This window comes from Salmo trutta, chromosome 36, assembly GCF_901001165.1.
Source record: "Salmo trutta chromosome 36, fSalTru1.1, whole genome shotgun sequence".
In the NCBI taxonomy this organism is placed as follows: domain Eukaryota; kingdom Metazoa; phylum Chordata; class Actinopteri; order Salmoniformes; family Salmonidae; genus Salmo; species Salmo trutta.
In genome coordinates, this window is record NC_042992.1 from 17,010,436 (window position 1) to 17,027,310 (window position 16,875).

At 43.9% G+C, this 16,875-nt stretch overlaps 1 protein-coding gene across 5 annotated transcripts in view; it reads left to right on the plus strand.

Moving 5' to 3' along the window:
• The first annotated feature begins 4,509 nt into the window (after positions 1 to 4,509).
• ctnnal1 (catenin (cadherin-associated protein), alpha-like 1) overlaps positions 4,510 to 16,875 on the plus strand; it is a 132,892-nt gene continuing 120,526 nt past the window's right edge. For all 5 annotated transcript variants that reach the window (XM_029734843.1, XM_029734846.1, XM_029734844.1 and 2 more), the window contains exon 1: positions 4,510 to 4,889. In XM_029734843.1, the coding sequence (XP_029590703.1) occupies positions 4,794 to 4,889 (96 nt within the window). In that variant the 5' untranslated portion in view covers positions 4,510 to 4,793. The remainder of the gene's footprint in view (positions 4,890 to 16,875) is intronic.

The window sequence follows — 16,875 nt, forward strand, 5'->3', positions numbered from 1 at the left end:
TTGGACAGTTTTTAGTGTCCAAAGTTGACCGTTGAAGCAAATGTCTTGCAATTCTACACATTTTGCCATTGATTATGGCGTGTTCATATGCACACTTATGCTGTGTTTTTTTTTTACAGCTGCAATATGTAACTTTTTGGGCGACTTGACAAAATTCATATAGAAATATGTGTTTATAGATCTGTCATTCTCGTTAAAAGCAAGTGTAAGCAGCTGTAAATCTGTTCTATATGTGCTATTTCTATGCTTCCAGTTCTTAAGTTTTGTTGTTGCATCTTTCAGTTTTGTACACCAGCTTCAAACAGCTGAAAATAAAATATCTTTGGTTATGGAAAATATATTTCACAGCTGTTTATATGGTACAATGATTCTCTATACTATACTTGCTTATTTTGTCACATAAACTGAAATTAGGCAAACTATTAGAATTTTAGCAACCAGGAAATAGCTGAATGATTTCTGCATAGTGCATCTTTAAAGCTAATGAATGGGTGGGACAAATCAACCTGTTCCGTGGCAATTTCGCCATGTGTGGTATGGCCTATTCCCAACTTTTTTCCAATAATAGCAGTAAGTAATAACTCCCCCTGATATTTCCCACAGCCACTAACTATGGCACCCGCCATTCTGAAGGCTTTGTTGTGCTTGCTCTCTGATGTAAATCACAAACACATTCTGCATCAGAAATGATCAACTCATTATCTCTCCCAGCATGGGACAGATTGGGGAGCAGGTCCAGCTAATCACTATGTCCAGCAGAGGTCAACCCCCTTGCATTCACAAGGAAGACGCAACCCCTGAAGTGTGTGTGTGTGTGTAATGTTATCCCTACCTGCATGCATCAGCTTGCAGAGCAGACAGACGATCTGTAGTTTAAGGTGCAGGATAAAGAGAGAGAGGCTCGGAGAGTATTAATGAGCGTGTGTGGGATTTAAATGTCCATGATTATGTCACGACAGGGGAAATACTATAACAAAACATGGCAGCAAGACTACTGGCAGCTGCCTCTGTGTCACTTTCTGCAGCCTGTTTTTGTTTACAGGCAATTAAATGATCCTAGCCCCTGAGGGCCTCTCTCTGGCAGGCTGGCCAGCAGTGGCATAGGCATATTGAGCATATGGCACTGGCAGTCACAATCACTGATGTCCAGAGGGAGCATCAGCTTGCACCTGTGGTCTCAAATGCAAGGTCAAAGGGGTTTAATGGTAGAGGTAAGGGAATCTTTCCACCATGCCCTTTCTGAAGGTGAAAGTATCCACTCTCCGGAAGCAGAAAAACAACTATGTTTTTATAATTTATAGTTATCGCAGGGCCCGTCCAGTGTCATTAGCTCAAAACCCGAATGCCTCTGGAACGCAAAAGACATTGGTGTTACAGGAAATGCTATATGAAATCTGTTGTACATTTCTTGAACTTAAATTCTATAACTCTATTTCAGAAAAGATATTACTTATTTTTAGGGAAACTACCACTCAAACTTTGTTGGTGGATTATTGAAATCATCATATGCCGTCCATGAACCTAATATGCCTGAGAAAATACTTCAAAATCCCACAGCAAGTCATCCTTTAATCTGCATATCCCAGGGAAATGACTGAGTATGCAGCTTATTCCACGTTTCACTGTGCACAAAATCACCCTCAATTCATGATCTTTACATTCAGCTCAGCAGTTCTGTTCCCAAGAGCCACACAGCCAAGAGGAAAGATACAGAGAGTGAAATAGCAGTCAGTGTTTCTGCAGAGTATAACAACTTCAGAGGCAGCTGTAAGCAAGACAATCACACATTGCCTAGACATGCTAGGACAGTGTGGATACGCTTACACAATTTTTTTTTTAGTTTTCTGAGTCTGATTGTTTTCCTCAGAAAATATGTCTGACAAACAATAAAAACAGAGGGCTTCCAGAGTGGCACAGCGGTCTAAGGCACTGTGGTCTAAGGCACTGCATTGCAGTGCTTGAGGCGTCACTACAGACCCAGGTTTGATCCCAGGCTGTCTCACAGCCTGCGGTCACCGGGAGACCCATGAGGCGGCACACAATTGGCCCAGCGTCATCGGGTTAGGGGATGGTTTGGCCATCCGCTGACTTCGGTCGCCAGCTGGACAGTTTTTCCTCCGATATATTGGTGCGGCTGGCTTCTGGGTTAAGCGAGCGGTGTGTCAAGAAGCAGTGCGGCTTGGCAGGTTCGTGTTTCGGAGGACGCATGGCTCTCGATCTTCGCCTCTCCCGAGTCCGTAGGAGAGTTGCATAGATGGGACAAGACTGTAACTACTAATTGGATATCACAAAAAAGGGGTAAAAGTAAAAAATATATACAGTACTAGTCAAAAGTTTGGACACACCTACTCATTCCAGGGTTTTTCTTTATTTTGACTATTTCCTACATTGTAGAATAATAGTGAAGACATCAAGCTATGAAATAACACATATGGAATCATGTAGTAACCAAAAAAGTGTTAAAACAAATATTATTCAAAGTATCCTCACTTTGCCTTGATGACAGCTTCATGAGGTAGTTACCTGGAATGCATTTCAATCAACAGGTGTGCCTTGTTAAAAATGTAATTTGTGGAATTTCTTTCCTTCTTAATGTGTTTGAGCCAATCAGTTGTGTTGTGACAAGGTAACGCGGGTATACAGAAGATAGCCCTATTCGGTAAAAGACAAAGTCCATATTATGGCAAGAACATCTCCTTAGAGCGCTGCTCCCGAGTGGCGCAGTGGTCTAAGGCACTGCATCTCAGTGCCCGAGGCGTCACTACAGACCCTGGTTTTATTCCAGGCTGTTTCAAAACCGTCCATGATTGGGAGTCCCATAGGGTGGCGCACAATTGGCCCAGCGTCCTCCGGGTTAGGGTTTGGCCAGGGTAGGCCTTCATTGTAAATAAGAATTTGTTCTTAACTAACTTGCCTTGTTAAATAAAGGTTCAAAAATAAATAAATAATAATAAGCAAAGAGAAACTACAGTTCATCATTACATCATTACTTTCAAGAACTTTGAAAGTTTCTTCAAGTGCAGTTGCAAAAACCATCAAGCGCTATGATGAAACTGGCTCTCATGAGGACCGCCACAGAAAGGAAGACCCAGAGTTACCTCTGCTGCAAAGGATAAGTTCATTAGAGTTACCAGCCTCAGAAATTGCAGCCCAAATAAATGCTTCCCAGAGTTCAAGTAACAGACACATCTCAACATCAACTTTTCAGAGGAGACTGCGTGAATTAGGCCTTCATGGTCGAATTGCTGCAAAGAAACCAATACTAAAGGACACCAATAATAAGAAGAGACTTGCTTGGGTCAAGAAACATGGGTAATGGACATTAGACCGGTGGAAATCTGTCCTTTTGTCAGATGAGTCCAAATTTGAGATTTTGGGTTCCAACCGCTGTGTCTTTGTGAGACGCAGAGTAGGTGAACGGATGATCTCCACATGTGTGGTTCCCACCGTGAAGCATGGAGGAGGAGGTGTAATGGTGTGGGGGTCTTTTGCTGGTGACACTGTCTGCGATTTATTTAGAATTCAAGGCACACTTAACCAGTATGGCTACCACAGCATTCTGCAGCGTTACGCCATCCCATCTGGTTTGTGCTTAGTGGGACTATCATTTGTTTTTCAACAGGACAATGACACAAAACACAACTCCAGGCTGTGTAAGGGCTATTTGACCCAGAAGGAGAGTGATGGAATGCTGCATCAGATGACCTGGCCTCCACAATCACCCGAGCGCAACCCAATTGAGATGGTTTGGGATGAGTTGGACCGCAGAGTGAAGGAAAAGCAGCCAACATGTGCTCATCATATGTGGGAACTCCTTCAACACTGTTTGAAAAGCATTCCTCATTAAGCTGGTTGAGAGAATGTCAAAAGTGTGCAAAGCTGTCTATGTGTCTATATGTGTCTATATGTGTTATTTCATAGTTTTGATGTCTTCACTATTATTCTACAATGTAGAAAATAGTACAAATTAAGAAAAACCCTTGAATGAGTACTTTTTTTGCAAAAGTACTCATTCAAGGGTTTTTCTTAATTTTTACTATTTTCTACATTGTAGAATAATATATATACTGTATAGTCTATCAGGCTGCCAATCACCAAAGAGATGGTTAACACCCAACATCCTGCAAACACCTTGTTACATACATGTCTTCATTCTTCCAATAGGCTTGAGCAAACGCCGGCTATGAAGTTAACATGTGAATTGAGAAGGTATAGAGAGAGCTGTCTTCGATGCTTGTCCGTAAAACTATCCGGGTGAGAGAGTCATGGAATATTACATCAAATAGTCAAGGGTTACTACCATATAATAACAAAACATTAGGGTAGGCTAAAGGCTATGCGGACAATAAACCATGTTGTACGAGTTTAAAACAAACTGAAATGAGCTCTGTAAATAAGAGACTAAAACGTCCATGTCCTTCCTCGGTGTGCTCTCTCTCTCTCGATCGTTACAACCTTTGTGTGTGTGTGTATGTGCGTGCCTGTCAGTTCCTACTCGTACGGCTATAGTCCTGGATAGCCAACCTACTCTCTCTAGCTAGTTGCTGCAGACTCCTCTCTGCCTGTCGTAGTTGAGTAAAGTACATAGACATTAGCGGGCGCACAGAATGCAGCACAGCCGAACACGAGTGGATTAAAACAGCATGCTTCTTTAGAGTCAGTCAGTCGACCGTGTAACTAGAGGAATAAACCCCAAATACTTTAACACATTAGTTTACGCTAATTTACTGAAACGTTAAGCCAGGTAGCGGTAACCCAGTAGTGCATTGTGTAATAAAGAGAGATCGGCTGGAATGGCTTCATCTCCTTGCAGCAGTGTTAACTTTGATTCCGGACTGGAAATCAAAACTCGGTCGGTGGAACAAACACTTATCCCATTGGTCTCGCAGGTGAGTTGTTGTGCGCCAGAACGAGCCGAGTGAAACTTTGTCCATGACCATTCTTAAAGGACGAATTGTTATTTGGTTTCATTTAACAAGCTAACGCAGTGTGTTGTGGATTGAAGGAGACTGCATTGCACTTTCACTCTCGAGTCGTCGATGGTTTAAACTATTCAGACTTTTCTGTAAATGTGAAGATTTGATAAAGGTGGTTGAATGACGGTACATTTGAATAACTGCGTTGTTCCCGTTTGTTTACGTGGAGGCCGCCGCATGTTCATGTTGTTGAGAAGTTTTGCCCTTACGAAAAAAGATTGCTGTCAGAGTGCAGTATAACTGCAGTACATTGCAGTATAACTGCATTTAGAGTGCAGTATAACTGCAGTATGCTGCAAATACTGCGTCCAAAAGAAGTTTTTTGTTACTGTAGTAATTTTGCAGTGTAACTGCAGTTAGAGTGTAGTATTCTGTAATTACTGCAATTACTGCTTCCAAAATACCACAGTTGACTGCAGTTACTGCACTTTTACTGCAGTTTCAAAACTGCAATCTTTTTTTATGGGTGGAATTTGTACCCAGTGAAATATCCAACTGCTGTAAAGGCTCCACATTTTTTAAATATATGGTCTAATTCTATTGTGAAAGTCTCAAATGATTTAATTGCATAGGGCCCAATTTGGGAAAGAATGTGGGGACATGATCACAAGGAAGTTTCAAAGGGTAGCCTACTAAAGCTACAATGTGTCATTTGCTCATTGATGAACTATTGTTGAAATATTTATTTTCAGTGCATTTCATGTATCAAATTGTCTGTGAACATTTCTCTTTGTTTCTTCCCCTTCTAATTAGTGCACAACGGGGCTGACCCCAAAATGTAGAAGAAAAGTTACAAATAGCCTATATTCTCAGAATTTATGTTAACTTTTCTCCCCTCACTAGATGCAGAGAACATTGCCATGCAAGACTGCAGAGAAAGTATCTCTGAATATCAATAGTTTTAACCAGTTTGCCTTAGCAATCTGACTTCCAGATCAGAGTTGACCCCACCCCTCTAATTACTTTGACATACTTGTTTTGTTTTTCAATCAATAACTCTAATTTGGCATACCAACCGTTCTTTGAAGTCTTAAATTAATAAAGGTTCATCAGATAACAAAAAGTACCTGCTCTTCTGCAGTTTAAAATCATAGGTTATTACAGTTCTATAGATTAAGCTATAAGCAATGTATGTCTATTATCCCCATTGAGAAAAATGATTTGTCCAGATCAGATAAACAACATAATCCCGATTTTCACAAATAGCTCCTGTTTCAGCATGTGTAAAACTAACCCATTATGCTCCTGTGTGACCTCTAGGCTGATTTCCAATTCCAGCAAGTCACATGGCCAGCTTGCATTGCATCACATCAATGGGGGGAATGAGAGAGAGAGAGAGAATCACATAAATGCTAATGTGTTCTTGTTTAAGAGGTAGTGGCTATTGGAGAAGGTTCAGAGAGACATGTAATATGTACTGTTGTGTCTCTATTCATCTACAGTGGAAAGAGAGGCGGTGGGGCACCTTTCCAATGAGGGTTTACAGAGTCCCAGACTATACAGTGGTGAGGGGGGTCTCTGTCCAGGACCCTTCCCCCTCAGAGGGGTGCCAAAGCCTGGGTCTTCCCTCTATTGGCACTGGCTCATTTGAAAGATAAGGCCACTAGCCAGCTGCATGACGTAGGTCTAGGATACACTTGTCATTCCAATGCATTAATTTAGCACTGTGCTGTGTGATTTTTAATTCCATGTATCTGAAGTGAAGAAGCAGGTTGTACATGCTTTAGTTTATTGATGAAATGAGCTGTAAAATCAATGTTTCTGCCTTTCTCAAGGAAAGCTGAAAAGATTCAAGGCCTTCTCTAGCTTAACTTTTTAATACCAACTCATTTGAAAAACTAGCAGAGTTGTTACTGTGTCGTTCATGCACTTTGCACAGCCAACTTACTGAATGTAAGGCTACAGTGCTGCAAAATCCAGCTGTAAGGTCTGTTTCAACTTTTCTTTATTCTCTCCGGTGGTGAGGAAGGATCATCGTGTGTGGGCGTGCTATAATGACATTCACAATCTTGCTGTTTTAGATGTAACAAAAGCGTCAAGGACAAAATGTTTGCTCAACAATTACATTTTCTCTCCCTGTGTAAGAATCCCCATAGCAACCGTTTGCGATGCAGATAATCTCTTCTAAATGTTTTCTCCATATTTGTTGTTGTTGTTAAAGTCATGATGTCATTGGGGATAATCATGCAACCAGACAGTGTTGTTGATACAATGTAAATGTAATACACTAGTTTCCCTGCAGTGAGAGGCTTCTGTTGTGTAGAGGGCAGAAGTAGATTGTGAGGGACTGGCTACATTGTGTGGGTTCTCCTTTGGGAGTGGGGTTGCGGGGTTGAAGAAGGGGGTTCTGGATGATTATCTGACTGCCTGCATTGTGTGGGCTCTCCTTTGGGAGTGGGGTGGTTAGAGGGGGGGTGGTGGATGAAAAGTCTGTGTCACTGAGAAAAGTCCTGGGAAGATTATTCTGGTGCAGATTCCACCCCTGTCTGTATGCTGTGACATTGATCTTCTCACAGCCTCTGTTCTGTTATCAGCTCCACTCCCATCAGCATGTAATCTCAGGGCTAGTAGCTGGGAGTGAGATGTACTGCTGGGCTTGCTCACGACCGCACACCTCTACAACTACAGAATGAAATGGAACACTTTTATACACGCTCAGAACAATATAATATAGAACATTGCCATATTGTGTCTCTATGGCTACAATATTCTATCTCTATGGTCCTGCACCATGTATGCACACACAAGGTTACAACAACCTGCCAATCAGTTTGTCTGCCCACCTGGCTATCTGTTTGTCTGACCGCTTGGCTATCTGTTTGTCTGCCCGTTTGTCTGCCCGTCTGGCTATCTGTTTGTCTGCCCGTCTGGCTATCTGTTTGTCTGCCCGTTTGCCTGCCCGTCTGGCTATCTGTTTGTCTACCTGTTTGTCTGCCCATCTGGCTATCTGTTTGTCTGACCGCTTGGCTATCTGTTTGTCTGCCCGTTTGTCTGCCCATCTGGCTATCTGTTTGTCTACCTGTTTGTCTGCCCGTCTGGCTATCTGTTTGTCTGCCCGTCTGGCTATCTGTTTATCTATCTGTTTGTCTGCCCGCCTGTCTGTCCGTCCACCTGTCTTTTTGCACCCTCCGTCACTGTGGCCACTCTCAGGACCTGGTCAAAACTAAGAAGACCTTTTTTTGTGTTTCAACAGTATTTCTCTCATCTCTATACAATGACATAGACATAGATTTGTTTTGTAGGTAACCCTTTTTTTTATTCCAATGGCGTATTGAATGAATGGTGGTGAGTATCCTATCTCTGATAGAGGGGCCCAATTCACCCATCATCATACACAGCACAGGGAAGCAAAGGAAAGCAAAATTAATGTGTCTAGGGTTGACCCCATTTAGTCGACTGGTCAATTGTTTGGTCGATAGGCTGTTGGTCGAACGAGATTTCTTTAGTCGAGCAGTAGCCACATTTGTTTTTACAAATCATGGTGTACAAGACACCTGTCTGATTGGTGCCTGTCTGAGTGGACTGAACCATTGTGGAGGCCGTGGGGATGGCACAGTCTATCAGTCTAAAACATGTGCTACTGAAATTGTATGTGGTTATATTATGTAAGAGCAATGGTGTAACACAAATAAAAATAATATTTTTTTACCACAAATGCACTTTCTCCAGCGTTGGATAGTGGTCGCTGTCCGCGGTTCTGAAACACATCACTGCGCTGTTGAATTGGCGCCTTTTCCTAGACCATGTTGCTATGTGCATAATAGCAAAGTTAACCAGCATACTATTGTTGAGAACAATGTGGTGGAGGCAGCAGATCTCCTTTTTATTGTTACTATTATTATTATTATTATTATTATTATCATCATTAGTAGGTTTATTAAAGCAGCCTTGTATCACCACCATCAAGCTGTAAGTCTTAAGAGCGCATCCTGTTTATTCTTAATACCGTAACTTACTTATGCCTTTATTTTAATACTTACAGTATATAGGCTACTGTATCAATCAATAATTTATTTGTTCATGTCATCAGACATCATACGAGTCATTCATGATGTGAAATGCATTCAAGCATTTTAGTTTGAACATAAAATAAAGTGACCATTGAATAATTAGCGTAAACAATAAATACGCCTAAACCATTTCATTTCAGAAATTAAATTCACGAAGGAATGCGACTTTACAAAAAACAAAACAACTTTACAACAGACTCTCTGGTACGCTTATAAATGATCTAGTGTTGTCTACATTGTTCCAAACGGTCAGAAAAAGTTGATTGTATTCTAATAGAACCTGTTTGGCACACATAGGCCTAATATGCATGCAACGCTTGCTCCTTACCTTCTTTTTCTTGAGCTCCAGTATATTCCACAACTAGTCACATTTATTCCACATATCTGACTTCCCCTTTACCACCTGAGCAACCAGTAAACATTCCCTTTTCAAGTTTATTTGTCACATCCTCTGCATTGATTTTGCTATCACGTGTTACGATGTACCAAGTTATTGATGTGATTATGATATGCTATAGGTAAGGCCCTATTGGTCACGTGCATGTGATGCATACATGTGTCACATAAAGAGAGAAAGCGTTGAGGGTAGGGCTGGGCGATAAATCAATATCAATAATTATCGAGGTAACTACTTCCCCCAATAATGATATAAAAACGTTTAGATTCATTTTCGATAATGTCGATATAGAATAATTAGGTCCATTTCACCTCTGTGACACAGCACGAATGTGCGGAGAAGTGACAATATGCACGTGGTTAGGTATACGCCCACTAAAAACCACTATTAACCACGAAAAATGATTCATATAGGTGAAAACAGTGGCAGTGATAGCCATGGAGAAATGCTTTGAAAGGCTGGTCATGGCTCACATCAACACCATCATCCCAGAAACCCTAGACCCACTCCAATTTGCATACCGCCTCAACAGTTCCACAGTTGATGCAATCTCTATTGCACTCCACACTGCCCTTTCCCACCTCGACAAAAGGAACACCTATGGGAGAATGCTATTCATTGACTACAGCTCAGCGTTTAACACCATAGTGCCCTCAAAGCTCATCGATAAGCTAAGGACCCTGGGACTAAACACCTCCCACTGCAACTGGATCCTGGACTTCCTGACGGGTCGCCCCCAGGTGGTAAGGGTAGGTAACAACACATCCGCCATGCTGATCCTCAACACAGTGGCTCCTCAGGGGTGTGTGCTCAGCCCCCTCCTGTACTCCCTGTTCACTCATGACTGCACGGCCAGGCATGACTCCTACACCATCACTAAATTTGCCGATGACACAACAGTGGTAGGCCTGATCACCGACAAATACGAGACAGCCTATAGGGAGGAGGTCAGAGACCTGTCCGTGTGGTGCCAGGACAACAACCTCTCCCTCAATTCGATCAAGACAAAGGAGCTGATTGTGGACTACAGGAAAAAGAGGATGAGCACGCCCCCATTCTCATCGACGGGGCTGCAGTGGAGCAGGTTGAGGAGCTTCAAGTTCCTTGGTGTCCACATCTCCAACAAACTAACATGGTCCAAGCACATGTCATAAAGAGGGCACGACAAAAGCTATTCCCCCCTAGGAGACTGAAAAGATTTGGCATGGGTCCTCAGATCCTCTAAAGGTTCTACAGCTGCACCATCGAGAGGGTCCTGACTGGTTGCATCACTGCCTGGTATGGCAACTGCTCGGCCTCCGACTGCAAGGCACTACAGAGGGTTGTGCGAATTGCCCAGTACATCACTGGGGCCAAGATTCCTGCCATCCAGGACCTCTATACCAGGTGGTGTCAGAGGAAGGCCCTAAAAATTGTCTAAGACTCCAGCCACCCTAGTCATAGACTGTTGTCCCTGCTACCGCACGGCAAGCGATACCGGAGAGCCAAGTCTAGGTCCAACAGACTTCTAAACAGCTTCTATCCCCAAGCCAGAGTTAATGTTATTTGTGAATTCTTCTACATCTGACAATAAATAAGAAACAGTAAAACCTTGGGTTTGTTCAGGCAGTCTTGAGTCTGAAGCAGAATGACCCTTTTAAACATGATTTGATTAATATCATGCTAATTATCGGTATCGAATGAAAATAAATATATACTGCTCAAAAAAATAAAGGGAACACTAAAATAACACATCCTAGATCTGAATGAATGAAATAATCTTATTAAATACTTTTTTCTTTACATAGTTGAATGTGCTGACAACAAAATCACACAAAAATAATCAATGGAAATCCAATTTATCAACCCATGGAGGTCTGGATTTGGAGTCACACTCAAAATTAAAGTGGAAAACCACACTACAGGCTGATCCAACTTTGATGTAATGTCCTTAAAACAAGTCAAAATGAGGCTCAGTAGTGTGTGTGGCCTCCACGTGCCTGTATGACCTCCCTACAATGCCTGGGTATGCTCCTGATGAGGTGGCGGATGGTCTCCTGAGGGATCTCCTCCCAGACCTGGACTAAAGCATCCGCCAACTCCTGGACAGTCTGTGGTGCAACGTGGCGTTGGTGGATGGAGCGAGACATGATGTCCCAGATGTGCTCAATTGGATTCAGGTCTGGGGAACGGGCGGGCCAGTCCATAGCATCAATGCCTTCCTCTTGCAGGAACTGCTGACACACTCCAGCCACATGAGGTCTAGCATTGTCTTACATTAGGAGGAACCCAGGGCCAACCGCACCAGCATATGGTCTCACAAGGGGTCTGAGGATCTCATCTCGGTACCTAATGGCAGTCAGGCTACCTCTGGCGAGCACATGGAGGGCTGTGCGGCCCCCCAAAGAAATGCCACCCCACACCATGACTGACCCACCGCCAAACCGGTCATGCTGGAGGATGTTGCAGGCAGCAGAACGTTCTCCACGGCGTCTCCAGACTCTGTCACGTCTGTCACATGTGCTCAGTGTGAACCTGCTTTCATCTGTGAAGAGCACAGGGCGCCAGTGGCGAATTTGCCAATCTTGGTGTTCTCTGGCAAATGCCAAACGTCCTGCACAGTGTTGGGCTGTAAGCACAACCCCCACCTGTGGACGTCGGGCCCTCATACCACCCTCATGGAGTCTGTTTCTGACCGTTTAAGCAGACCCATGCACATTTGTGGCCTGCTGGAGGTCATTTTGCAGAGCTCTGGCAGTGTTCCTCCTGCTCCTTCTTGCACAAAGGCGGAGGTAGCGGTCCTGCTGCTGGGTTGTTGCCCTCCTACGGCCTCCTCCACATCTGATGTACTGGCCTGTCTCCTGGTAGCGCCTCCATGCTCTGAACACTACGCTGACAGACACAGCAAACCTTCTTGCCACAGCTCGCATTGATGTGCCATCCTGGATGAGCTGCACTACCTGAGCCACTTGTGTGGGTTGTAGACTCCATCTCATGCTACCACTAGAGTGTAAGCACCGCCAGCATTCAAAAGTGACCAAAACATCAGCCAGGAAGCATAGGAACTGAGAAGTGGTCTGTGGTCCCCACCTGCAGAACCACTCCTTTATTGGGGGTGTCTTGCTAATTGCGTATTATTTCCACCTGTTGTCTATTCCATTTGCACAACAGCATGTGAAATGTATTGTCAATCAGTGTTGCTTCCTAATTTGACAGTTTGATTTCACAGAAGTGTGATTGACTTGGAGTTACATTGTGTTGTTTAAGTGTTCCCTTTATTTTTTTGAGCAGTGTATATATATCGTGATAATTTATTTGCCATATCGCCCAGCCCAAGTTGAGGGTATAGGGAATGTTTTTCTTAAACAAATTAGAGATTTCGGTAACATAACTTTTCAGTCAGAAATGTCTGTATTTATGTTGCCGCTTCAGCAACACTGATAGCGTGATACACACTGTTGATGCAGGGAGGAGAGAGCGGGTGCTAGTCACAGTCACTCGCTGTCTTTTTTTTAACACCGCGCAGCAAGTCTGAGCCAGGCTCGGCACTCCCTCTTGTCATTTTTGTGTCTTAATTATTTCATCCAACAATTCGCTTAAAGCAACAGACAAGCTCAGTGCATATAGTTGATTTGATTAAAACACATAGGATGTGTCTATATATGGAAAAATACACGTTTTAAAATTCCGACCAATCAATTGGTCAAAAGAATAGACGACTCTTAGTTGACCAAGATTTTATTTTGTCGGGAACAGCCCTAAATGTGTCTCAACCAGCCCTTTGTGCAGCCGTACCTGTGATGTTGCCCACAGTAGGCTGGTGGGCAATTAGGGATCATCTAGTTCTGCTTTTGTGCTTCCTTTTCACATCCGATTACTGTTTTGAAGCCACGATTAGTCAAATAATAGTTCTGGTCTTTGGCTATATAACTGAGGTGTTCATTTAGTTAAAAGGTCTGTGTCTTAACTGGAAGTGTGGGTGGAGGTGGTGGGGTTGTCTGGAGGTTTGGGTCTTGTGGGAAGAAAACAAGGCTAATAAATTACACCTGAGTCTTTGATCTCATCTGGGAACATTTAAACGCCTGTGACATCCAAAGCCTTGTTATAACATATTTGTGCTGGCTCTGTTGTTTTTCTGCCAGACTAAGCACAGTTTCTTAAAATATTTTCTCTTATAATTGGGGCTGTGAAATCCTTTCTCTGTCCAAGTTGGTTAAGTTGAGTTGTCATGCTTGCGTAACTTCTGCACCACTTGCAGTTTTTCTGAACGGTGAAAAGGTCTGAGAAAGAGAGGAGTTTTTTTTGTTGTTGCTCACAATCTGGATTAAGATCAAATATGTATTAACATAACAACACCTCAGTGATAGGCTTTCAGTCAATTGTTGATAACGTTACCTATTTTGTCAAATAACCACTCTGACAACACCTCAGAATGAAGAGAAAATGCTGCGTAACGTTTTCTCTGATATCTGAGTGCTCCTTTACCATCTATTCCTGAATGTTTCATGTTAAAATGAAAATGTTGTTTTATGGAGGAACTAACCACCCTGTGCCGTAATGTCCTAGCCTAGAATCCAAAAGGGATATACTCTGTTTCACCAGCATATCAGTGTGGATTCCAGGCTAGTAATGTCCCCATCCCAGCAGTGGAAGGACATGATAAACACCCAGGTGGAAAAGTCGTTTTTTATTCCCAGACAGACAGTAGAGGCATTAACCTAGTTTGAGAGCATAACAGATCTGCTTCTTCTAGCCATGACTGTAATGAAGATGAATGACTCCATGGTTTAAAGGCAAGCCACAGAGGATTACCACACCAAACACCTCCTGGGATAGGAGGGAAATGTGTGTGTGGTGGTGTGCAGTGTGGTCGAGCGTGTTTGCCTGTGGTAAGCGGTTGTATTCCCTCAGCATGATGTTTGTTTATCTATAGCTAAACACGGGTGGCCAGGGCCAGGGCAATATCTGATCAATTATTTCACAGTCGACTTCAGGCTAACTATGTGAGTTGAGGCCTCCGTTTGTTGGTTTCCTCATCATAGGCCAAAGCCAGCTCTGCTCTGCTCTGCACTGTGGAGAATGATGCAGTCAGGCAGTGTGCATCACACACCATGAACCATGAGGCACAGAACAGGCAGAGAAAATGGTCTGGTGTAAGATAACATCAGATCAGCTATGAAAACACATGAGCTAGCCTAGGGCTGACTCGCTGTTGTGTGAATGAACATTGTAAACAATACTGCTTTACTGCTCTTTAATTATTTGTTACTTAACTTTTTTGTTGGTATTTTCCTTAAAACTGCACTGTTGGTTAAGTAATAATTTCACTGTTGTATGCGGCGCATGTGACAAATACAATTTTATTTGATTTGATTACTCATGAGATGGCTAGTGCAGGCCATCAACAAAGATTTAATTTGAAACCCAGATCTGTCTGTCACGCTCACTATCTTCAAACTCTCTGTCGTAAATAAGCCAAGGCGCAACGTGCATGGAATTTCACATCCTTTAATCGAAGTGAAACCAAAAACAATACAGAAAGGAAACGGAACGTGATGTTCTGGGCTGCTCGCTGGCAGCTACACAAAAACAAGATCCCACAATCACAGGTGGGAAAAGGGCTGCCTAAGTATGATCCCCAATCAGAGACAACGATAGACAGCTGCCTCTGATTGGGGACCATACCCGGCCAAACAAAGAAATAAGAAAACTAGATTGCCCACCCAAATCACACCTTGACCTGACCAAATAGAGAAATAGAAAGGCTCTATGGTCAGGGCGTGACACTGTCAACAATGTATTTTGTTTCGATGCACCACATTTCTAGGCCATCGTTGTAAATAAGAATTTGTTCTTAATTTACTCACGTGATAAATAAAGGTTAAATAAAATACTAAATAAAATCACGGATCCCACTAATATTTGGGGTGGGAAGCCAACATGTAGTAGCTGGTCAGGTGGTTTGGTCCTATTAGGGAATCTTGGCCCCCCTTCCTATGACCACAGTTTCCCTCTCTCATCCCTCTATCGCTCTTCTGTCTCTTCCCCTCTTTTATCTCTTCCCCTCTTCTGTCTCTTCCCCTCTTCTGTCTCTTCCCCTCTTCTGTCTCTTCCCCTCTTCTGTCTCTTCCCCTCTTCTGTCTCTTACCCTCTTCTGTCTCTTCCCCTCTTCTGTCTCTTCCCCTCTTCCATCGCTTCCCCTCTTACCCTCTTCTGTCTCTTCCCCTCTTCTGTCTCTTCCCCTCTTCCATCTCTTCCCCTCTTACCCTCTTCTGTCTCTTCCCCTCTTCTGTCTCTTCCCCTCTTGCACTATTTGTCTCTTCCCCTCTTCCGTCTCTTCCCCTCTTCCATCTCTTCCCCTCTTCTGTCTCTTCCCCTCTTCCATCTCTTCCCCTCTTACCCTCTTCTGTCTCTTCCCCTCTTCTGTCTCTTCCCCTCTTGCACTATTTGTCTCTTCCCCTCTTCCGTCTCTTCCCCTCTTCCATCTCTTCCCCTCTTCTGTCTCTTCCCCTCTTCCGTCTCTTCCACTCTTCCCCTCTTCTGTCTCTTCCCCTTTTTCCCTCTTCCCCTCTTCCATCTCTTACCCTCTTCCGTCTCTTCCCCTCTTGCACTATTCTGTCTCTTCCCTTCTTCCGTCTCTTCCCCTCTTCCGCCTCTGGCCCTCTTCCGTCTCTTACCCTCTTCCTCCTCTTCCCATCTTCCCCTCTTCCCTCTCTTCCCACTCCGGCTATCAAGTGAGTCATTACCACGCTGTGTCTTTTTAAGAGGCGATAAAAGGGTGTCCATCAGTTGTCCTCTCCCAGATGTGGATCAGGACCTCTCCTCTGCTAATATACTGCATGATAAGAGTCCAACACCTCCCTAGGGAGAGAACTGGGGAGGAGAGGAATGGGGGATGGAGTGCAGCCCATCCATCCAGTTTGTGTGTGTGTGTGTGTGTTTCTGTGCGTGTGTGCGTGTGTGTTGTGCCATTTCACCCTCCTCATTGGTTTTAGAGATAAGAGGAGAAGGAGTCATTACCCAGAAGGGATCTCTCACCTGAGAGAATGGGGAGGTAAGTGGAGTGTCTCTCACCCTCACTGGTGGTTATCTATTGGCCAGTGGCTGGTGGCTGATAGCCAGACTCATTATCAGGAGTGGAGCTAACTGAATGCCTGCTGCCTCAGACTGCGAGATGAGAGGAGACCCAAGCCAGGGAGAGGAGACCCAAGCCAGGGAGAGGAGACCCAAGCCAGGGAGAGGAGACCCAAGCCAGAGAGAAATGAGACCCAAGCCAGGGAGAGGAGACCCAAGCCAGAGAGAGGAGACCCAAGCCAGGGAGAGGAGACCCAAGCCAGGGAGAGGAGACCCAAGCCAGGGAGAGGAGACCCAAGCCAGGTAGAGGAGACCCAAGCCAGGGAGAGGAGACCCAAGCCAGGTAGAGGAGACCCAAGCCAGGTAGAGGAGACCCAAGCCAGGTAGAGGAGACCCAAGCCAGAGAGAGGAGACCCAAGCCAGGTAGAGGAGACCCAAG